Source organism: Physella acuta, unplaced genomic scaffold (assembly GCF_028476545.2).
Source record: "Physella acuta isolate Inbredline_101_S28 unplaced genomic scaffold, ASM2847654v3 ptg002548l, whole genome shotgun sequence".
Classification (NCBI taxonomy): domain Eukaryota; kingdom Metazoa; phylum Mollusca; class Gastropoda; family Physidae; genus Physella; species Physella acuta.
The window spans coordinates 1-25,351 of record NW_026734015.1 but is presented as its reverse complement, the minus strand read 5'-3'; the positions used below and the strand labels follow the sequence as shown (position 1 = coordinate 25,351).

General features: G+C 41.5%; 1 protein-coding gene across 1 annotated transcript; it reads right to left on the bottom strand.

Moving 5' to 3' along the window:
* Positions 1 to 10,231: 10,231 nt before the first annotated feature.
* On the bottom strand, positions 10,232 to 22,409 carry LOC131933549 (nucleoredoxin-like). The gene is made up of 6 exons (XM_059290273.1): positions 22,236 to 22,409; positions 20,149 to 20,345; positions 16,446 to 16,587; positions 14,335 to 14,550; positions 11,067 to 11,266; positions 10,232 to 10,811 (listed from the first exon to the last, which is right to left on the bottom strand). Exons 1-6 carry the CDS (start codon positions 22,330 to 22,332, stop codon positions 10,671 to 10,673), a joined length of 993 nt encoding a protein of 330 aa, XP_059146256.1. The 5' UTR covers positions 22,333 to 22,409; the 3' UTR covers positions 10,232 to 10,670.
* Positions 22,410 to 25,351: the final 2,942 nt, after the last annotated feature.

Genomic DNA, 25,351 nt, shown 5'->3' with positions numbered 1-25,351 from the left:
AACGTTAGATGGTGTTGGCTGAGGAACTTTGCCCAAAAAAATCAAAGACATGTCTGGAAGAAACTGGCCCCCGAACTGAAATTTGATAGTTAATGCGGCCCTCGGACTGAAAAGTTTGGAGACCCCTGAAGTAGACTAAATTATTCAGTTCAGGGGCGGAACTACAGTGCCGCCAGACCCCGCAATGCGGGGGGGGGGGGGGGGGGCAGGTCGTTTAGGGGCCCAAAGCCGACCGTAATAAATTTCTTATAGTTAAAAAAATAATTTTCTTGACCGACTTATAGTTAAAGAAGCAATATGCCAGCCATTAAAACAGAGAATTTCAAAACAGACTAATAGCACTCACACAAATGATGTGTTGTTTTAACATGTTTTAATTTTTAAAAAATATTCAAATTTTAAACAAGCCCGAATTGAGTATTCTATGTATGCCTACGTATTTTCATATATATATATATATATATATATATATATATGAAATACCGCCGACGACAGATCAACTTCTTTCTTTTGTGTGAAACGCAGAGGCCGCCTGATTTACCGTCTTTGAAGATCGCCGTGCCCGGATCCGCTGCCGCCGCAAACATATTTTCTATTGTTGCATAGAAATTTTGTATTATAGCCGCCGCCTACGATTTTTTTCTAGCTTTTTTTTTACCATATAAATCTAAGCACAAGGAAATGCCTACATCATTTGGATACAACAAAATAAAGTTACGTCACCGATATTATCAGTTGCTCGTGCTATATCGTAAGCTATGGGCCTACTTCAAATATTTTTAAAACCAAGTTGAACTTATCTGAATTTTTTGGTTTTGGTGGTGGTGTTATTTGGGGTTTTCCATAAATGACGTCACACTCGTAGGGGGGGGGGGGGTCTGTAATTTTATGACGATGTGTGATGAGGGGGAGGAGGGGGGGGGGGGTAGATGTGAAGTCACACTATAAAAAAGCAATGTTTGAAAAAGAATTTTAGACGTTTTTTCGCGTTTTAGAAAACTGTTTTAATACATTGTAATAGGAATTGATTAAAATACTCTATTTTGACCGAAATTAGACACGATTTTGGGAAAATATCGATGTTTTAAAAAAACTCAACTGCTGGTGACAACAATGCCAAAATTACAGAATTGATAAAAAATACAAATTATAAAAAACGGAAAACAGACGTTGAGCGTGCGGATGATGATGATGAGAACATGGGTGCCAGTGTTGTTTGTGGGATGAACGAGGAGGTCAACTGTGATGAGAATGTGAAATGTGAATGTGGATTGGAAGAAGTAGCAAAAGAAAAATGTATAAATGGGAGTCTAATGAACTGGGTTGGGTGTACTATGTGTGAAAGCTGGTGTCACGAGGTGTGTTTGAGGACTGTTTCAGAAGATGTTGTTTGTAAATTTTGTTTGTAATTAAAATTACTTAATAAAAAAATAAATTGCACTTTTTAGAATTGTTTATACTTTTACACTTTTTGCAAGTACAAAAATCCATAAATAGATGTTGCAAAATATCTCTCCTGCTGACAAGATTATACCAATTCACAATGACACAGCTCACGTTTATATAAACATGAGCGGGCTAGATTTTTAAAATTAATGCCGACTAAGACGGGATTTTCCTCTCGCTAACAAGAGCGGGCGATGACAGTAGCACAGCAACGATGATATATATATATATATATATATATATATATATATATATATATATATATATATATATATATATATATATACATATATATATGTAACTGGGGTAGGCCTAACTACCAGTTACAAATGATAACGAACGAGAAGCCGAGACACGGTGTTGGTCTGATGCAACCGATAACAGGTAGCTTATTGGGTCGGGCTGATAACAACCTCAAAGCCGGCGCGTGCTATTTTGGGAAACGGTATTCAGACGGCCTGTCGGCTTTGATGGATAGGACGCAGATGTTATTTTACGGTCTGTACGTTTGAACTACGCAACTGGTGGTCGGAGATCGAGTACAAGTATCGATTACGGAGGAATACAAGTACGGGGACGAGTACGGATACAAGGCATAAATAGGAGGGCACGGCAGGGCTCTGCTCTTCTCTTCCCGTTTGCGAGCTCTCTTCCATCTTCATCGCTCGCTTTAGATCAGTCAGTCTGTGTGACATACTCAAGTTGGTTATATTGTGTTAAGAAGGACAATAGACATGTGGATTCAGTTATATGAAGCCTAGTGAGGACTGTTAGGGGGTCAGTTGATTCAGACTATTATTGTGAAACATTTCTGTTGATTCATTGTGTTATATTGAAGCATTTCTTGATTCATGTAATAAAAGGATCAATAGCGAACCTGCATCTTCGAGTCTTTCTACTGTAGTCGATGTTGTGTAGCATGAGTGGTTCAACTCGTTACATTTGGCGTTGTCGGGCATGATAGACTCGGGGAAGGTCACATTTGGCGTTGCGAACAGGAAAGATGCAACTAGCCTAGGTCACATTTGGCGTCGTCGAGCAGGATGAATTAAACTAGACTTGCCGTTTAAGGCACCCATAGTCAACCTTGTGCATAACTGTGTTTTGTGTGTATGTGAATTCGGACATTCAGGAACTGTGAAAATCGAGGAAAAATTTTTCATATACACACGGTAAGAAAGAACTCTTTTGTTTTACTTACGGAATAAAATGTCTACTCTGGACGAGAAGCAGACCCATATAGTGGTCCTACCCAGAGAGTCCCACATTAACAAATTTTACGGGGACGGTGATCCCACTTTAACCAACAGGTTCAGTGAAGAGGTCAAAGCGGCCTGGGCCTCGAGAGGCATGTCACCAGAGGAAAGATTAAGACTGCTGATGGGCAGCATAGGAGAGACGGTTAGGGCAGAGGTCAAATGCCACGATAAAACCATCCAATCAGATCCAGATAAGGTGCTGGATCTGATTATGGAGACCTTTGGGGAGAGACGGTCGGGATCGCAACTGCTAGCAGGGTTCGTAGGCTTGAGGCAGAGATTGGCGGAGGGTGTGATGGAGTACTCACATCGGATGAACAGGGCCTTTGATTCGGTAAAGGGCAAAATACCGGACATTGATGTACGCCTACTGAGGGACCATTTCATTGAGGGGCTGGCAACCCCGATCCTAAGAAGAGAGTTGAAAGAGGAGGTCCACAAAGAACCGCAGTTGACCTTCCTTCAGGTCAGGAACTCAGCGATCCGCAGGTCCGAGGATGAGGACCAATCGAACTGTTCGGTGGACAAAGTCTCTGTGCCTGAACAGAGACAATCCCCACCCACAGGGGCCGACACGATGGAGACCATGATGGCTCAACTGTTGGCCCACCTAGATAAGGTTGACCAACGCTTGGAGAGGTTAGAAAGCAGGTCAACAGCTGAGAATCAGGAAAAGAACGGGACAAAACAGGGACGGGTTGGACGGCCGCGTCCTGCCAAGCCATCACTCCAATGGACGGCAGACGGTCGACCAATTTGTTTGTCTTGTTCACAACCCGGACATATGGCACGGTACTGCCAGGGAAACGGTCGTCCTCTGTAAGGCAGGGCCAGGCTACAGAGGGGCGAGGGTATGGCCCAAGAAGCAAAATGATGGGAGTCTGTCCCGAAATGGTGATTACGATTGGGGACATCGCGGTGAAGGCAATTGTGGATACAGGCTCCCAGGTGACGACAATCACGGAAAATTTTTACACCAAATGGATGAAAGGAAAAGACCATAGGTTGAGGTCTGACACATGCATGCGCCTGACGGCAGCTAATGGACTAACCATTCCATACTGTGGTTATTTTCTGGCGGATGTCGTGGTGGCAGGACATAGGTTGAAGCAGGTTGGGGTGTTCGTTACGAAACACAACCTAGAGACAAATGTGTCAAATATACCTTGCCTATTGGGCATGAATATTCTTGGCCAGTTGCCAGAATTTCTTACAAATATTGTCGGATCGACCACACCAGGTCGGGGATCCAGGTTGGCCAGGTTTGCCAAGACCAGAGGAAGGACAGCAGTCCCGGCAAACACGGTCAAGGCAATCACATTACAAATTGGTGATAGAAGCGTGAATGGTGATGTGATGATAGAACCATGTGGCGCCGCACTGAGGGCAGGCGTCGTGTTACTGCGGACATACACATCAGCGGAAAACGGACTAGTTCAAGGGTTGGTAGCAAATGTTTTGGATGAAGAAATTTTTATACCGCCTAATACTCTGGTAGGAGTACCACAGAACGTCGAGGTACAAAGGTCGGCACAGTGCATCGAACTGATCAATACCAGCAGTAATGAAGTAACAATTAGGTCGGTCAATGTGACGGCCGAGGTGAAGAAACAGGATGGCCGATCATATACATTCCCGCAAACTGAGGACCCAAAACTAAATGAATTGCTGAAGAAATACAGTGATATATTTGCCTCGTATGAGGGTGATTTGGGGTACACGGAAGTAATAAAACACCAGATACCCTTACTACAAGACAAGCCGGTGGCGCAACCTTATCGAAGATTGCCACCAAGTCACTACTCTGCGGTGAAAGCACACCTGAACGATCTACTAAAAAAGGGAATTATTACAACCAGTACGAGCCCATATGCGGCACCGATTGTAGTGGTAAAAAAGAAGTCAGGGGAGATAAGACTGTGTTGTGATTACCGGAAATTGAACAATATCACAAGAAGGGATGCATTCCCCTTGCCTCGTATTGATGAATGTCTTGATGCGTTGGGAGGAGCAAGATTTTTTTCTACCTTGGATTTGGCTAGTGGCTACCACCAAGTGGCCATGCACCCCAACGATCAACATAAAACTGCATTTATTTCTCCACTGGGACTGTACGAGTGGACCCGTATGCCGTTTGGTCTAACTAATGCACCTGCTACATTCCAGCGAGTAATGCAGAGTGCTATGAGTGACTTTCTATTTCAAATAATGTTGGTGTATTTGGATGATATTCTAGTTTACTCAAAAACTTGGGAGGACCATCTAAAAAGATTAGAACAAGTGTTTCTCCGTCTTAGGGAGATAGGAGTAAAGCTGAACCCAGACAAATGCTGCTTTGGTTTGAAATCGGTACATTTTTTGGGTTACGTGATTTCGTCGGATGGCATCGCCACTGACCCAGATAAAATTGCAGCTGTTAAAGAATGGAAACAACCAACAACTACAGTAGAGGTCAGGTCATTCTTGGGTTTTGCTTCCTATTATAGAAAATTTGTGCCGGGTTTTGCAAAAATTGCCGCACCATTGCATGACTTGGTAAACAAAATGACAAAGAAACACAGTAAGGAGAAAAAGAAAGGTAAAACACAACGGATAGGTGAATTATGGACTGATGAATGCCTGAACTCGTTTAAGCTCTTGAAAAAGGCTTTGACAGAGGCGCCGATATTGGGATACGCAGACTTTGACAAACCATTTCGGCTAGAAATTGACGCCAGCTCTAAAGGTCTGGGAGCTGTGCTATCACAACAACAAAAGCAAGGTTTCAGGGTTATTGCGTATGCCAGTCGAGCTCTGAAGGAATCAGAGAAGAACATGACAAATTACAGCGCCATGAAACTAGAACTTTTGACATTAAAATGGGCTGTGACTGAGAAATTCAGGGACTATCTATTAGGTGCTAAATGTGTGGTATACACTGACAATAACCCCTTGAGCCACCTAAAGACAGCAAAGTTGGGATCCATCGAACAGCGATGGGCAGCAGAATTGGCACTCTTTGACCTAGAGATAAAGTATCGCCCGGGGCGGTCCAATGGCAATGCGGACGCCTTATCAAGGAATCCTTACGAGAAACCGGGTGATGAGGAAGAAACGCTGACAGGAATATGTGAGGTCAGAGCGTCAACAGATATCCCTCATGGGGTACAAGTGATGCAGAACGGGCAGACCGGGGTGGAGCACATATCCACGGAACCCGAACATATGGACAGTAGTGATTTTAATTGCCTTAATCACCAAAAGATAAGAGATGCCCAGAGAACGGATAGTGGCTTACAACCGCTATTGAAATACGTCCAGGAACAAAAATTCCCAGGAAGAAGGGAAAGAGAACAATTTGGTCGAGAAACAAAGAAAATACTGAGTCAGTGGAACCGTCTCAGTATAAAGGATGGTGTTCTCATGCGGAGAATTCATGACCAAATTGATGGCACAATACACCAGGTGGTGGTGCCGGGACAATTACGAGAAGAAGTGCTAAGGTTGGCACATGACAGGGCAGGACACCAGGGTCAGGACAGAACCCACAAAATATTACGACGGAGGGGTTACTGGCCCAATATGGAAATGGAGGTCAAACGCCATTGTGAGGCTTGTGTGAGGTGTCAGCATGCGAAAATGCCAGTTGTCAAATTGAGACAGCCATCAGGACACCTACTAGCGACAAAACCACTAGAGATTGTGGCTATGGATTTTACGTCGTTGGAGCAATCATCGGATGGGACGGAACATGTGTTGGTAATGACTGATGTATTCACCAAATGGACGGTGGCGGTGCCCACGCGAGATCAGACTGCCAAAACAGTGGCAAAGGTCTTAATAGAACATTGGTTCATCAAATATGGCATACCAAGACAATTACATTCTGACCAAGGAAGGGCTTTCGAGTCAGAAGTAATTAACCAACTGTGCAGCCACTACGGGATCAACAAATCTAGAACAACCACATTTAATCCGAAAGGAAACGGACAGTGTGAACGGTTCAACCGCAGCATGCATGATTTGCTGCGTACGCTAGAACCTGAACAGAAAAAACGTTGGCCTGATTTTCTCCCAGAGTTGGTATATCTATACAACTGCACACCCCATGCCACAACCGGCTTTTCGCCATACATGTTGCTGTTCGGACGAGAGGCTCGACTCCCTCTTGATTTGTTCTTAGGAAAAAAGGAGAGTATGACTGGCTCATACACCGCACTGGAATATGTGAATGAACATATGAGAAGAATTAGAGAAATGTACAGGGTAGTACAGGAAAGACTAGAACATGAATCTCGGCGAAGGGAACCGCCGATACAGACAAAGGACCCGCCACTCAAACTGAATGACAGGGTATTACTGCGTAGTCACCCGTTAGGCAGAAACAAAATCCACGATCTCTGGGGACAGGAGATATGGCAAGTCGTGGAGATGCCTAAAGCAGCAGGTGGCCCCTTTAAGATAAGACCCATCGATCACGCCAAACCGGATCGGTGGGCGAATATTGCTCAATTAAAGAAATATTGGAATAGGCAAGAAGAGCAGTTACACACAGAGAAACCCAAGACAATTAGGGAACCGGAAGTTATAACGGAAAGTCACATACCCATTCCGGAACCATATCACCATCAACAGAACAACAGCGATACGCAAGGGGAGGATACCGGCAACAATGAGGATCCCGGTCCTTCCAGAAGCAGAGAGACAGTAGACCATCAGATAAGTGGTCCGCGGAGAAGTTTAAGGAACAGAAGGAATACGAAATTTTTTGTCAGCAACCATCAATTCTTTCATGGTCGCGCTGGTATGAAAACAGACTGTTCAAAGAGCTATAGAAGTGAACTGGTGAAGGCACCAAATGGAAAGGGTGGATGTGAATTCTAGAACTGTTTTGTGTCTCAGAAAGATGGTGTAGACACAGTTGATATGTGAAATAGGTAGAACTGTCAATCGTATACGAATGGAACGTCGTGGACAGTGAGTGGAACAATAGATTTTTTTTTTACGACTGTGCGATTGACTTTGGAGGAGTGCACCTGCCAGGCGTTGTTTGTGGTTGAAAACACACAAAAAAGCAGGGGTGGATGTAACTGGGGTAGGCCTAACTACCAGTTACAAATGATAACGAACGAGAAGCCGAGACACGGTGTTGGTCTGATGCAACCGATAACAGGTAGCTTATTGGGTCGGGCTGATAACAACCTCAAAGCCGGCGCGTGCTATTTTGGGAAACGGTATTCAGACGGCCTGTCGGCTTTGATGGATAGGACGCAGATGTTATTTTACGGTCTGTACGTTTGAACTACGCAACTGGTGGTCGGAGATCGAGTACAAGTATCGATTACGGAGGAATACAAGTACGGGGACGAGTACGGATACAAGGCATAAATAGGAGGGCACGGCAGGGCTCTGCTCTTCTCTTCCCGTTTGCGAGCTCTCTTCCATCTTCATCGCTCGCTTTAGATCAGTCAGTCTGTGTGACATACTCAAGTTGGTTATATTGTGTTAAGAAGGACAATAGACATGTGGATTCAGTTATATGAAGCCTAGTGAGGACTGTTAGGGGGTCAGTTGATTCAGACTATTATTGTGAAACATTTCTGTTGATTCATTGTGTTATATTGAAGCATTTCTTGATTCATGTAATAAAAGGATCAATAGCGAACCTGCATCTTCGAGTCTTTCTACTGTAGTCGATGTTGTGTAGCATGAGTGGTTCAACTCGTTACATTTGGCGTTGTCGGGCATGATAGACTCGGGGAAGGTCACATTTGGCGTTGCGAACAGGAAAGATGCAACTAGCCTAGGTCACATATATATATATATATATATATATATATATATATATATATATATATATATATATATATATATATATATATATATACATATATATACATATATATACATATATACATATACATATATATATATATATATATATATATATATATATATATATATATATATATATATATATATATATATATATGGGGCCCAAAAATATTTTTTTGCGGGGTGGCCCTTTTTTTCTAGTTCCGCCACCGATCAACGAGTACTTGTCTGGCATTGGTTCCTGGCATATTTGACGGAAAGGGGCACTAGAAAAAAACTCAATTTATAATAATGTTAAATGTGAAAACTGCTTTTAAAAATAAAGGAGTGTGAATAGCTTAAGCACTTTTAAGCAAGAAAAGTAACTATTTAAATATTTAATATAGATTTCTTTCAATAATAGGAATTGATTAAATTGATTTTTTTAACCTTTTTGTGTTTGAAGCCTAAGTGAAAGCAAAGAACGTTAAATATTTGACCAAATAAAAAAACATTAGACGCGATAAGCACGCGGTGCTAAGAATAAAGTTCTAACCAAGCCGGAAGATCCCATTGGATATTTTATTTTCAAACGCCTTAACTACACGCCATCTTTTCAATGAGTAGATTGGAATATTCTATAATAGCATCATTAACGCTTTTCTCCCAATGTATTTCCGTCCATCAACTAAACTTGATTTGACCTGATCCTGTAAAGCCCTTAATGAGCTAAGGGCTGCAGCCACACCTCTCCACCGAACCAAGTTTTGGGCATCTCTCTTTAGTTGAGCCCACGTTAGCCGAGGGCCTTTGCTTCTTCTTCCACTGTCTCCAGAATACTTAGGTCTGCCTTCTTTTCTTCTCCCCTGGTTTCAGTCCAACGCTTGCCTAGCGATGTTGATCTTTTCCCTTCTCATGATGTGCCCTGTCCTTTTCCATTTGCGGGTTACAATATCACTGTCTGTCGGTCGTTGCTTGGTAGTTTGCCGCAATTCATGTCTGTTGGACATTTTGTTTGGCCATTTTGTCTTAAGGCAAGGAATTGTCTTAGACATTATTTGTGAACGACTGTAGTCGACTGTATGTAGTCTCCAGGTCTCCAAGCCATAAAGTTGTACTGGCCTCAAAACTCTACTTTTCCTTATAGCTACTACTTTAAATTTTGAAAATAAAAACCTACTCTAATGGAAATAAAGTTTATAAAATACGTGGACTCTACCAGTAGGCATACATAAGTTCTAGTATTTATATCAAAGATTGTGCTAACTTCCAATCTCTCGTTGTACAATTTGGTTTGAAACTTGATTAAAACTGGTCTATGGCTACTACTGGTTTGACTGGCTTTATTTTTAGGAATTACAATGGAAACCATTTATAACAGTTTAATTTCTTATCGGCTCGAAAGAAGACAACCTGATCTATATCTATGTGTTTGCGTTTATCAATTAGCAACATGTACTTATTTCTTAGTATTATATATCCTTACCAATTCGATCTGAAGATTTTGGTTTAGGAATGGTATTTTTTAATGTAGAGTAAGTAAATCTGCAAGCTTGATGTTAATTTGATGTTTGAAAAATTCTTATTAAATAAATATATTGGCAGTGATTTAAAGTGAAAAGGCAGGTTTATTTTAATTAACTAGCCATTTACTGCCTGCATAATACGATTTAACGTCTAATTTTTGGGATTTAGAAAGTTTTTATGTCTATCAAATTTAAACAAGAACCTCATACAAAAATCAAATTTTATTCATAATAAACAAAACAAAACATTGTGCTTCCAGTACATAAAATATTGTTTCAGAAATAATATCAACATTCTAAAAATATTGTAAAAATATTGTAAGTATATAATAAATAAACTTGATATGATGTTACATATCACAATAAAATGCTGCGTTATAACGAAACATCCGATTGTTAAATCTGATGTAATGATCAGGTACATTACATTATTCAAGTGGTAATTCAGATCTAGGTAAATAATTTTGTAAGCATTACACATACTAACAGTGTTCAAACTAAATATTTAAAAACACTAACAAGTACTTAAATTATAACCTAGGTGTCTTGAACTTATTGCTAACTAAGCAAAAAATGAAAATACATGTCACCTGTTATAATTAATGAATAGCTACATTTTTTAGAAAAATTAATCAACTATTTTTTTTTATTTCCATGGAAATTTGTCACCATCTGTGTCTGATAAAATAATCTCATCACCATCTGTAGAGATGATGTCCCCAGTTTTAGCATCTAGCAGGACAAGTGTTGGGATACCACTAACCTCATAGGTATTACTTAGTTCATCCTGTAATAGAAATAATATATATATATGATTATTTAAAAAAAAATTCGTTAAATCCAGGATTTATTTATTTTGTATGCAATCCGACATTGATTTTTTTTTTTTTTTTTGCAATTTCATTTGAAAGTGTGTATACTTTGGGAACTCTTCAAGATGTAAGTAATAATAATGGTGGCTGTGTAAAATGTTACAACAGAATGTAGCGTGACTGGTCGGGGTAGGTTAGCTTTGTGTATACATGAAAAATGCGTCTAAGACCTTTGTATCCCTTTCCTCATACGGTAGCAACAACCATGGCATGCTGTTGAAATACTCCTGGCACGACGCCTCATCACTATCAGAGCTGACGAAGACCACTTCAAATTTTTTCCCAGCATTTCTTAGTTTGGTGTAGTATTCTGCAAGAACAGGCGTAAACCCACGGCAAGGGGGACACCAGTGGGCAGAGAAGTAAAAACCTGGGGAAAACAAAAATTGAACCCTGAAGAAACGAAGCAATTTGATCTTTATTAGTACACTTATCTTTTTCATTTTCCCTAGTAGTAAAAACATTTGTGTAATCTTTTCTATATGGTGTGTGAACACGATTAGTTGAGTATCTTTAGGTGGACAAAAGTTTATATGTAACTGTATTATATTGTAGGTATTGGTGTCACTCGACTTTTTTGATGATTTAAACTAACCGGAAGTGGTATATTTCTCGATACCCAGTCTCAGTTGAGGGCAAGACATTCCAATTACAAGCAGTAGATCTTTTACACGTATGTTTTTTAAATTCATTTTTAAGTTATCTCTCTAAACAGGAGGTGATACTCTATTTCCGATTTATCAAAAAAAAAAACACAACAAAACGTTAGAATTTGATACTTGTATATCATAATCCCATAAGCAGCATAATCTAAGAACTTTCCGCCCCTCAAGAATCAAGCGGTTTCGCCGAACTTACCTACCATTTTTACAGCCCTTTTCCATCGAAAGCGCTTTCCGCTATTACGACCCTTATTGTTAAATAAACGAATATAGGCCTACAAGAAAAGTTTTAGGCGAGTTCACTAGGTTTATTTCCATTCCTAGACAGTAGAGGTTGCTTATACAATGTCATCAGGAAGGACAGTGTCTATAAAATATTTTTTTGCTGCATTATTGTATATTTTGAAACTATTTAGGGTAGTTATTCATTGAATGCTGAAATAGTTGGACACGAGTGCTAGCCTATGATCGACACACTCGGCTGATCAACGCGTTGCTTATTAAAACGTCTTGTATTTAGGTTACTAGTGGAATGAAAATTTTCCCCGGTAATTTTGTTCTACTTGTATACAAATCCACCCACAACCACCCACACATATTCACCCACCCACCCACACCCACCCACCTACATCCCCCCCACACATCCACACGTTCATCGTATTTTACACGTCACGCATCAACAGACACTCCTCTTATACCTAACTTAAGGCCGTAGATCTCAGCATACTAACGGGGGGGGGGGGGGGTGTGGAGAACGACACATATTTCCCTCCGTTATTTTAAATTTCTTTACAAATATTTAGGCCCACATCGTCACAGTGACTCCACATCGTTGAAATTATGGACACCTTACCATTAAACATGCTCTGTACGTTACAGTAAGGAGTAATTATCTAGGCACTACATGACTAATGCAGATAGTTTAGACAAAACAATAGATGAGATCGATATCGAACTCGACTTGATTGTTGACTGATGCACCTGCACAGTTTGTCGAATCTCCATGGCTACGACACGTAAATAAAACAACACACGTCTCACGGTATAACACAGTAAACACGTTACATGCTACGTTATGTGCTCTATGAGGCCTACGTTACATGCTACATGAGGCCTACGTTACATGCTACATGAGGTCTACGTTACATGAGGCCTACGTTATATGCTACATGAGGCCTACGTTACATGCTACATGAGGCCTACGTTACATGCTACATGAGGCCTACGTTACATGAGGCCTACGTTACATGATACATGAGGCCTACGTTATATGCTACATGAGGCCTACATTACATGCTACATGAGGCCTACGTTACATGAGGCCTACGTTACATGATACATGAGGCCTACGTTACATGAGGCCTACGTTACATGCTACATGAGGCCTACGTTATATGCTACATGAGGTCATTACATGCTACATGAGGCCTACGTTATATGCTACATGAGGCCTACGTTACATGCTACATGAGGCCTACGTTATATGCTACATGAGGCCTACGTTACATGCTACATGAGGCCTACGTTATATGCTACATGAGGTCATTACATGCTACATGAGGCCTACGTTATATGCTACATAAGGCCTACGTTATATGCTACATGAGGCCTACGTTATATGCTACATGAGGCCTACGTTATATGCTACATGAGGTCTACGTTACATGAGGCCTACGTTACATGCTACATGAGGCCTACGTTATATGCTACATGAGGTCTACGTTACATGAGGCCTACGTTACATGCTACATGAGGCCTACGTTATATGCTACATGAGGTCATTACATGCTACATGAGGCCTACGTTATATGCTACATAAGGCCTACGTTATATGCTACATGAGGCCTACGTTATATGCTACATGAGGCCTACGTTATATGCTACATGAGGTCTACATTACATGAGGCCTACGTTACATGCTACATGAGGCCTATGTTACATGCTACATGAGGCCTACGTTACAAGTTACATGAGGCCTACGTTACATGCTACATAGGCCTACGTTATATGCTACATGAGGCCTACGTTATATGCTACATGAGGCCTACGTTATATGCTACATAGGCCTACGTTATATGCTACATGAGGCCTACGTTATATGCTACATGAGGCCTACGTTATATGCTACATGAGGCCTACGTTACATGCTACATGAGGTCTACGTTACATGAGGCCTACGTTACATGCTACATGAGGCCTACGTTACATGCTACATGAGGCTTAGGTTACATGCTACATGAGGCCTACGTTACATGCTACATGAGGCCTACGTTACATGAGGCCTACGTTACATGCTACATGAGGCCTACGTTACATGCTACATGAGGCTTAGGTTACATGCTACATGAGGCCTACGTTACATGCTACATGAGACCTACGTTACATGCTACATGAGGCTTAGGTTACATGCTACATGAGGCCTACGTTACATGCTACATGAGGCCTACGTTACATGATACATGAGGCCTACGTTACATGCTACATGAGGCCTACGTTACATGATACATGAGGTCTACGTTACATGAGGCCTACGTTACATGCTACATGAGGCCTACATTACATGCTGCATGAGGCCTAGGTTGCATGCCCCCACATCCCCCCCCCCCCCCGGAACGAAATTCATATAGAAAACATATACTGTTACCAGTGTCCGCAACTCCCCCGAAAAATGTAGTCTGCCCCCCCCCCCCCCCTCCCCCGGCGAAAATAGTCTGGAATAAACATCGAAACCTAGTGATGTGCATCTCGTCGCACAGGACACACAGACAGTACTCACCAACAACATCGTTGTCTGAGAGGGAGGAGACATCCACTTGACCATTCTTGCCCACAACCTTGTCCCCCAACAGCTTGACTAAAGCCATCTTCAAATATTCCAACACTGATCCTAAGTCTAGTAGACACCGCACGGTAGCTAGCACGGCCGACTGGTGTCGTGTACTGAGATGGAAACACAACAAACAGCTTGGCCTAGTTTTATCGGCGTAATCTTCTATTTATAGAACATGGTATCGATTCCTTACATACAATTGGCATACAATTGGCATTTGGCAGCAAGGTGTTAAAGCTAAGTATTAGATGTTTTAAGCAATTCTGAAAATTAATTGAAATTCGTTTGTGTTTCTTCCCCAACAACAATAAGGATTGGGGCCAGTGGCGTAGTGAGGTCGGGTGTCACCCGGTGTCATCCCCCCAGAGGCGTAGCGACCCATCCCGGGGACAAATTTTCGATTTGCACCCCCCCCCCCTACAAACTTTCGATTTGCACCCCCCCCCCCTCAAACTTTCGATTTGCATCCCCCCTCAAACTTTCGGTTTGCACCCCCCCTCAATTTTTCCTTTATTTATTTTGCTATTTTTTTTGCCTTGGTGTCACCCCCCTAATAGGTGTCACCGGTGCGGTCCGCCCCCCCCCGCCCCCCCCCCCCCTCGCTACGCCTCAGCATTTATCGTGGATGACTTTATCTGCCAGCATTACACTAAGTACACTATACAACCAGATCCAGTATCTTTTGAAATTAATGTGCGAGCAATGAAAAAAAAAACGAACCGTTACATATAAATCAAGGAGGCCTATATTGGAATGTTTACCTAAAGTTAAACGAGAGTTTCCACTTAATTTCAGGTATTTAGGCTACATGGTGTGAAGCGTGCCCGGAGAATGGTGAATGCTGTATTGTTACATTTCTATAATGTTACTATTACACATTTTAGACTTTATTTACAACACGTCATTTCAAAGGTTTCAAAAAATATGAACAATCCACAGATATGTCAATACTATTATATTTTAATAAAATAGTTTTCATAAATATAATAGGACCCACAGTAAAAAAAAAAACTGTAGGCGTACAATTAGTCTAACCGGTAAATAGGGTTAAGAGTAAGTAAATAGGGGAATAACTAACTATACCTGGGGGAGGAGAATAGCTAACTACACCTGGGTAGGGGAATAACTAACTACAGCTGGGGGGGGGGATAACTAACTGCACCTGGGATATGAGAGTAACTATCTACACCTGGGGGAGGAGAATAGCTAACTGCACCTATGATAGGGGAATAACTAACTACACATGGGGAATTGGAATAACTAACTACACATGGGGAAGGGGAATAACTAACTACACCTGGATAGGGGAATAACTAACTACACCTGGGTTAGGGGAATAACTAAGTACACTTAGGGTAAGGGAATAACTAAGGGAATAGCTAACTATCCACAGGGTAGGGGAATAACTAACTACACCTGGGTAGGGGAGTAACTAACTACACCTGGGTAGGGGAATAACTAAGTACACCTGGGTAGGGGAATAACTAACTACAGCTGGGTAGGGGAATAACTAACTACACCTGGGTAGGGGAATAACTAACTACACCTGAGTAGGGGAATAACTATTTACACTAGTGGTAGGGGAATAACTAACTACACTTAGGGTAAGGGAATAACTAAGGGAATAACTAACTACACCTGGGGGGGGGGGGGTACTAACTAATTACACCTGGGTAGGGTAATAACTAACAACACCTGGACGCTCAAGTTTGAAGAGCAATGTCAGGTGAAGTTTGGGAGAAGGGGTGGGCACGGATGTGGGCAAAAGCTACACGGCCTAGCACAAACGTCTGTTCACAAATTTTAAAAATATTATATTGGCTATAAATAGTTGGTCACTTTGTACAGCCGGCCTGTGTAGATTCACAGAACTTAGAAATATCTAGAAACGTTGACATGTCATTAGGCGATCTCTTCGAATTTCTTTTTTGTTATATTCGACGCTTTTGGAACTTAGTACAGAGAATCGAACTTGACGAATACTTCCTTAATTATCCAAATAGACCTTTTTGAAGGCTGAACAAGTCTCTCCTGATCCGAATTTGTCTGCTGTTATGTTTTCTGCCAGGGAAAGTTCACCCCATCTTGATCTTGAGTCACGAGTGCCCTCCCTGTGTCCGATATGAGTCCCCCTGTCTTAGGGTCTAACAACAGCAAAACTGGAATCCCAATCAACGAGTACTTGTTTGGCATTGGTTCCTGGCATGATTTAAAAAAAAAATTAGAAAATACAAAATTGGTCTGCAAGTTTCTTTATAAAGGGAAACGACTAAGTTAAATATTTGAACATGCGTTAGTGTAAGGGGAAGTAACTAGGTTAATTGTTTAAATTAAATTCTTTTCACTAAGGGGAAGTAACTAGGAGAAATATATTTTTTTTAAGACATTAAATATTTCAATATTGTTTGAGCCTGTAGGGCTGAGACAAACGTTAAATACTTGACAAAAAAACAACCACTACAAGCTCTCTAGGTCCCCGAGAGTAGGGTTCGATACTACGCGGGAAAATCCTATTGGACTTTAACTCCAACACATTAACCACTCGACCATCTCCGTACATATTTAGAGTGTGATGTTAGAGTTAAGTTGTTCAAGGTTAAAGTTCTTTTTTTGTCAATCTTAAATCCCTAACAGGAAATACAATCTAGAAAGCCTGCTTAACTTATACTTTATACCAGTGGTTCCCAACCTCTTTAGAGTGGCGACCCCCCTTTAGAAAAAGTAAGTGACCCGCGACCCCCATTGAATTAAAAAGCCGAAATTAGTATGGAAATTAATAAGCATTAAAATAAGATTTTCTAGTAGACTTTCAATATGAACTAATCTTGATAACTGTTTTGATAGCATGAGTAAAATTGCATACTATTCACTAAACCTTCGTGGTTAAGTTTTTAATTTAAAAAAAAATTTGTTAACGCCAACCTATGTCGTTATAATTATCTTAATTTGTTTTTAATCGAAGAATAGTGTTGAAAATATAGTCTCGAAAAGTCAATAAATTTTACGTTTGGGTATGAATGGTGAATACTACACCAAAATTGTGTCTGCAGTTTTTCATCTTACTCGGAATCATTCTGCAAATCAAAGAATTCATCTTGTAATTCATCGGAAATGCTGGCAACATCAAGGGAAGAAGAAAATGGGTAATACGTAAATGCAGATTCTTCTTTTTTCAGCTCAGAGAAATAGCCATGTAGTTCGTTTTCAAGAGATTCAAGATGCCCAGAAATCGCTTCTTTCAAATTTTAATTATCTCACAATCAGAGTCATCTGCCACACAGCAGAGTTTCTCAAATTTACAATATTTCCTAGATTTATTTTCTTTACCGATTTTGCAGCTTTGATAAAAATGCACCGAGATTATCATGGAAAGTTATAATATTCGTTCATTTTCCCTGAAGCTTCAGGTTAAACTTATCTTGATGTTCGAACACATCTACTAGGTATGATACTCTCTCCAACCATTAAATGTCGTTTTAAGTATACCAAAAAGTCTTGTTTCCTTTGCACTTCCAAGAACAATTTGATTTCAGATTTTAATTAAAAAACACAATTTACAACATTTCGTTTGACAGCCAGCGTACTGTAGTGTAGAAGAGCAGAACCTCGTGATCTATATTAATGCTTTTGCTCAGTTCTTTGAAGGCTCCAGATTTTATATAATTTACGACTTATACTAGCAATGGACTCTTGATGTCGATTGGTTAGGGCAGTGGTTAGGGAGCTAAATCTTTTCTGTTTTTTGAAAGCCCGATTTTGAGCTAAACATAGATGGCGCACCCTCCGTACAAACCCCAACAGCCGTTCTAAAACATTTTAATCATCCAGTTTAAAAAAAGGTATTTATTTTCTCCATGCTATCTTCACAAAAAAAGCAACTCTTCTTTGTTATCATCTGCATGAATATAGACACAGACCAGCAACTGCGAACACGAACTCACGTCTGTTGATTTATCAACTTGAAAAGCAAACAATGGTGAAAGCTTAATTTCAATAAAAATTTGTTATTTAACATTTACGTACATGCAGCGTTAGATGAGATTTTCTCCTATTGTTTTTTTTTTTTTTTGCTTGGCATTTTCTATCGCGACTTCATTTGATGCTTGCACTAATGCTGGTGAAAACTTCCTGTTCGATCAAGTCTCTGGCGTTTGAAACTAGCTTCTTACCGACGAAAGAACTCCATATATTTTTTGGTGTGTTTCGAATGACTAGTCTCAAATGACGTTTTAGTTTTGAATATTTCATAGATTCGTGACTGAGAACAACTTTGTACAGTGCGCTGTGTTTCTTCTCTATTACATTTCCAGTGATGTTAATGAAGCCGAATTTCAAAAATTCTTCTAAATATTTATGTTTTGTTTCAAATTACTAAGGTTTAGTATACCAGTTGGCGACCCCCCAGAAAGACCTTCGCGACCCCCCTGGGGGTCGCGACCCCCAGGTTGGGAACCCGTGCTTTATACGATGCAAATAGGCCTACATCACACGGGACGTGGTGAACCCATCCGGGGTGGGTGTGACATCCAATTGCACTATTGTGGGTGTTGAGGAAAGGTGACATCACCCAGTTGCGGGGTAGGCGTTACTAACAGTGACGTTGGCAGGAAATCGTTGGGGGGGGATTCAATATTCCCCCCCCTCCCCGAATGTGCATTCTTGTGTGCGTGCGGAAGTGTGTGTGAATGTGTATGAGAATGTGTATGTGTACATATTACATCCCCGAGCCTAATTTAAGACGACCAAAAAAGGGGGGGGGGGTGGATATATCTACTTCTGGCGACCTTGTGGCTTCAAACATAAATTAATTTCAATAACAACGGCCTGACGGGCAGGGAGCTGTCACACTAACACGGGGATCACGTGATGTTTATGGCGGTCAAGGCGTGTGTGTGATTCGTTGAGGGGGGGGGGGGGGGTGGGGGGGGGGGGGGGGGTCAAATTACACAGACCTCCTATTATTACAAAATAAAATAGTTTGAAATTAAGAATTTAAAAAAAAATGTTATCTGATATTAAAAACTGTCGGTGAGTTTTATTTTTGATTTATTGTCCCAAAAAATAAACAGATACCCATCTCCCCTGCCTCAATATGCCCCAGATCAACTACAACCCTATTTTTAGGATTAGGGATATGGAGATGGATTGTGATAGATAATATGTATAATATGTATTCCAACGGGGTAGATAATTGTCCTCGTTGGTAATTGACGGGGAGGGAGGGGGAGGGAGACAGTGGTTATTTTTTGTGCGGGGAGATAGTAGTTATATAGGGGGGAGGGGGACTTGTCCTAGATCCAAAATGAACAGTCGGTGGGTGCCGTCTTATGAGATAATGCCCCCCCCCCCCCACACACACACTACCACCCCCCTCCACACAGACACACATGTACTAGAAAATGTCTCCCGAGGGCCCTTACACAATTTGTATAAACCCAAAGCAACATCTGAATGATGTTATGTTTAGGTTGTAGACACACAGCATCATGTGTAATGATTAGCTTCAGTGTTTCTTCTAGACTTTTTTTTACGGTGGGGGGGGGGGGGGGGGGGGGGGGGGGGGGGGGGCACTTGACATTTTTGGGGGGGGGGGGGGGAGTTGCGGACTAAAATTTCCGGGTGGGGCGGACACTGTTAAAAGTATATATTTTCCATATAAATTCCAGTTAGTTCGGGGGGGGGGGGAGAGCGGTAGACTCTTTTGCCACCCCCCCCCCCCCCCCCCCACCGGGGAGATGCCTGGTGACACGTCAGACTTACCCTGAGTGGGGAGTGAAACGGCAGCATTAACCAGGGCATTGTACTGTGGTAGGCGAGACAACTCTCCTCATCCTTGTCTAAGCTGATGAAGATTATCTCCCATCTCTTGCCTCTCCCCCTCACTTGCTGGTAGCAGTGCATCAGGGTGGGGGTGAACTTCCCACACGGTGGGCACCAGTCCGCGGAGAAATATAGTCCTAGGTGGGGTGGGGGGCAGGGGGGTGGGAGTTTTAATTAAAAGGTTCTACAAATAAAAGAGAATTTGATAACATAACTATATTGGATCCCCCTGACTAGGTGAATAGTTTAAATTTTAATGCATTTGACAAAATCATAATTAGGTAAGACATGGAGTTTGATTTGATTTTTTTTTCCCAAAAAAAAATAGTCAAAGCCCCGCCCCCCCCCCCCCCCCCCTTATAATTTAAGCATTGCGATTTGTATCTTTCATCATTTTTAACCATTGATTTAAGCCAATAGTTAAATATAATGACATGATTTGCTAGTTTACGATTTTTTAGTTGTTGATATATGTGGACAATTGCGTCTCACTAAAGCACACCATGCAGTGTGCTACAACACACCAAGCAATGTGCTACAAACACACCGTGTAACATGCTATAACACACCATGTAACATGCTACAACACACCACGTAACATAACATGCTACAACATACCGTGTAACATGCTACAACACACCATGTAACGTGCTACAACACACCGTGTAACATGCTACAACATACATTGTAACATGCTACAACACATCATGTAAAGTGCTACAACAAGCTGTGTAACTATTTACAACACACTGTGTAACATGCTACAACACACATTGTAACATGCTACAACACACCATGTAACATGCTACAACACACCACATAACATAACATGCTACAACACACCGTGTAACATGCTACAACACACTATGTAACATGCTACAACTCACATTGTAACATGCTACAACACACCATGTAACATGCTACAACCACACCGTGTAACATGCTACAACACACCATGTAACATGCTACAACACACCATGTAACATGCCTACATCACACCGTGTAACATGCTACAACACACCACGTAACATGCTACAACACACCGTGTAACATGCTACAACACACCATGTAACATGCTACAACACACCACGTAACATAACATACTACAACACACCATGTAACTTGTTACAAACACCACCGTGTAACATGCTACAACACACCATGTAACAGGCTACAGCACACCATGTAACATGCTACAACACACCGTGTAACATGCTACAACACACCATGTAACATGCTACAACACACCATGTAACATGCTACAACACACCATGTAACATGCTACAACACACCATGTAACATGCTACAACACACCATGTAACATGCTACAACACACCATGTAACATGCTACAACACACCATGTAACATGCTACAACAACACCGTGTCACGCGCTACGACACACCGTGTCACGAGCAGACTCAGCTGGTATCTGATCACTTATGCGGCCCAGATAACGCAGCCTTAGCGTATTAAAATTCTGACGTTATTTATTTCCTTATGCAGTTCAACATTCCATATTTTTCTTTTCTTCCAGTGTTTGTTTTAAAACTCAACTGTCGGTGTGTATTAGGGTTTATTAAACAGGCATTTATACAGTGGTGAATTAAAACACAGCTTATCTTTTACGTTATTAAATACAAACACAGTATGCATATTGCACACTACACACATATAGTACACATGCACACTACACACATACAGTACACATGCACACTACACTCATACAGTACACATGCACACTACACTCATACAGTACACACACATATAACATGGCATGAATATAAAAATGTACGAGCATAAGTTCCGCATTGTATGATATTGATATGTAACTTAACCCTGTGCTTACCTGTATGCTTAACCTAAAAGCTTACAGTAGAAGAATGAGGGGGGGGGGGGTTAAATTAGTACCTACACCTACACACTGACAGTTGAAGGTTTAAGTTGGGATACTAGCAATAGCATTAGCTGGGTTTTAAATCAAATTAACGACTTATCTTAACGTTGGTAACAATCTGTGTCAACTCACCTATGACGTCATGGTCAACAAGGGAGCTCACTTGGACGACAGTTTTGTCAGGTCTTAAGAGTTCTGTCCCCAGTATTTCCTCCAGCCAAGACATCATTTACACCATCAGACAGCAGCAAGATACAGCTTACAACAGCTGTACAGCAGCCAGATACAGCTTACAACAGCAGGACAGCAGGGAGATACAGCTTACACTGGCAAACAGCAGTACAGCCTCAAGACACGACTGTTCAGCTAGACAAGGGCAGATAAGTTATATTTACCTGCTCGGAAGTTTTCTCCCTCTCCACCGTGACCGGCGAACTCGAGTTTTATGAGGGTATCAGCTGGTGGTAAATAGCAGACAGGCTTGGCATTGTTTGAACGACAGGTAACCGTTACCGTCGCTAGTTCTGCCTTCAACGAACCACACCCCCTCTTCTTTAAAAGCTACAAATCAACTACAGTCCTTTAATGCTTCTTAAGTGCCCCCGTTCCACCTTTTTTTTTCAGCCACCTACCAAATAAACTTTTTCTAAAGACGAGACGCACAACATCTTCACTCAAATATAGACTCCTAAAAATGAGGAGCAGGACATTTCCCCCCCCCCCCCATATCATCCCACCCAGTCAATTACCCCCCGCCTCCATCCAGTCAATTACCCCCCCCCCACTTACTCAATCCCCCCCCCCCCCACACACACACCTAGTCAACTACTACCCCCCAACCAGTTTACCCCCCCCCCTCCGGTAATTTTCTGCGTTGTAACCCTCCGGAACAATTAGCATCCCTTTACCCTACCCCCCCCCCCCCCGCCAAAACTGAATCAGTAGTACGACCTCATGTCAATCCCCCCCACCTCCCCCCCCCCCAACACACACAAACCGTCATGTCGAGATGCATAGGGATAGGTTAAGGAATAGGGTGAGGGCAGGTGAGAGGCACAGCAGGGGACAGTAACCCATCTATGTGAGAAAAACTCGACATTAAACAGAGTAAAGTCCCTTAGGTGAGAAGATTACCAACTCTGGTCTCTTTGTGAGAAGCTCTTACTACAGAGCTGATGCCAAAATGTATAGGTAACGTCCCGCCCCCTTGGTTCCATGAACTGTGTGGAGAGAGGGGATGGGGGGGGGGGGGGGCGGTTACGTGGACAACGTTTGGCTATTATTAATGTAAAGAGTTCGATTGGCAAAATATCCAACGGTCTATTAGACTATGAGCCATGTTATTATTTTTAGGGTTGGAGATTGGGTTTAATGTTAGGGATAGGGTCAGGGATGGGGTTAGGGGTGTGGTCAGTGATGGGGTTAGGGGTGTGGTCAGTGATGGGGTTAGGGGTGTGGTCAAGTGATGGGGTTAGGGGTGTGGTCAGTGATGGGGTTAGGGGTGTGGTCAGTGATGGGGTTAGGGATATGGTCAGGGATGGGGTTAGGGATATGGTCAGGGATGGGGTTAGGGATATGGTCAGGGATGGGGTTAGGGATATGGTCAGGGATGGGGTTAGGGATATGGTTTGTGGTCAAATGGCTTTGATAAAAAGAAACGGTTAAGGATAGGGTAGGGTTGGGGTTGGTTTGGAATTTAGATAAAGTTAGGGATAAGGCAAGAGATGCGTTCAAGGATAGGCTTAGTGGCTTAATGTGTTTTGGGATAGGGATAGGGTTAAGCAAACATATAGGGATATGGTTAAATTTGTGGTCAAGGTTACATTGTAAATTAAACAAAAATGGACTTTGATAAAAATTTTAGGTTTGCATTTTCTATAACCTCTGGACAAAAGAGAAAGACACCATCAAATGTGCCTGACAACATAATACATTCATGTTGACCAGTGTCCAGTCATAAATCACGTGATCTGTCTACATTTTGTTGAGGCTAACAGCTTGAATTTGAATCTACAACAATAAATCACCATTTGGAAAGGTTTGGAATAAGCTGTAAAACAATTCTAGGGGAGCTAACAATTTTTATATAAAAATACTTTACCAAAATAAACTAAACATTGTTATTTCCCCTTGGAAAGTTTAGCATTTTAACAGATTTTAAACACTGCAATGTTGCTTTAATTTTTTATTTATTTTTTTTTTAGTATCTACCGTAATTTAACAAAAAAAGTCATAAATCTCCTAAAGCTGGTATAAAAAATACAATTTTTTTACTACACATGTTTAGTCATCTATCTTTGTTCAAAGACCTTCATCATTAGTTACCGCTGAACTTCAACAAACAATGGATGGTGTATGTGTGAGGTATCACTTTGAAAACGTTTTGTTCCGTATTCGTGTAACCTCATGAACATAAAGGCTAATAAGAGAAAATTTTCTTTTGATTGTTTTTATGAAGTAACATTAAGACTAAAGAAAAGTTTATAACAAAAACAAACTTAATTAAGGAAAAGAAAATTAAGAGACGAATGCAAAAAAAAAACGAAATCGATATAACACATTTCCATCTTTACTTATTGATTATCAAATTTTCATCTTAAATCATGTTTTTTTTTTCTTTATTACGGACTATAAAGACTATTCACTAATACAAATTTAATGACCAATTCAATGGCAGTCCACTTTTCAACCTGTCGGAGGATATTTCTGTACGCCTGAGGGTTTTACGGCAGATACAGGCCGGCAGAGGATGAGCCGGTTGAGACGAACCGGCAGATGAACCGGCTTTCTCAGAAGAGCAATAATGTTTGAACTCCGGGCCGGCTATCAAATTATGGAGATTAACGCCGGGCTCACCATTTTTTCTATCGATTACAGTTTGAATGACAGCCTACCCCTCCCCACCCCCCCTCGCCATTCACACCTTTCCCAGACAATGGCTCTCAGTGGCTCCGGTTCTATGAGCCGTGTGGGCCGGGAGCCGCCATTTCCGCACTTGCAGACGACTGAGGCTTACGATGACAATGCAGCGTTCCCGGAGGTTTCGTTTGAAACTTCCGGTGTGTTGGCTCGCGTGGGCGTGGAGGCCATCTTTAAAGTTTTAGCTGGGCTATTTGATTTGTTTGATCAAGGCCAACTTTTATCCTATCGCTGGCTGGGATTCTAACAATACAGTTGCTCGTGTGTTGCTAGGCAACGGATAGTGGAAGTCACCGACATTTTCTTTTTAAAGCAAGGAAATAACGTTT

Excerpts from the sequence above, each read along its gene's own strand:
- LOC131933549 (XM_059290273.1), bottom strand. The coding sequence starts at position 22,332 with ATGATGTCTTGGCTGGAGGAAATACTGGGGACAGAACTCTTAAGACCT. Across the intron at positions 20,346-22,235 it reads TGTTGACCATGACGTCATAG|GACTATATTTCTCCGCGGAC; the intron begins GTGAGTTGACAC and ends CACCCCACCTAG. Across the intron at positions 10,812-11,066 it reads ATGAGGAAAGGGATACAAAG|GATGAACTAAGTAATACCTA; the intron begins GTCTTAGACGCA and ends TTTCTATTACAG.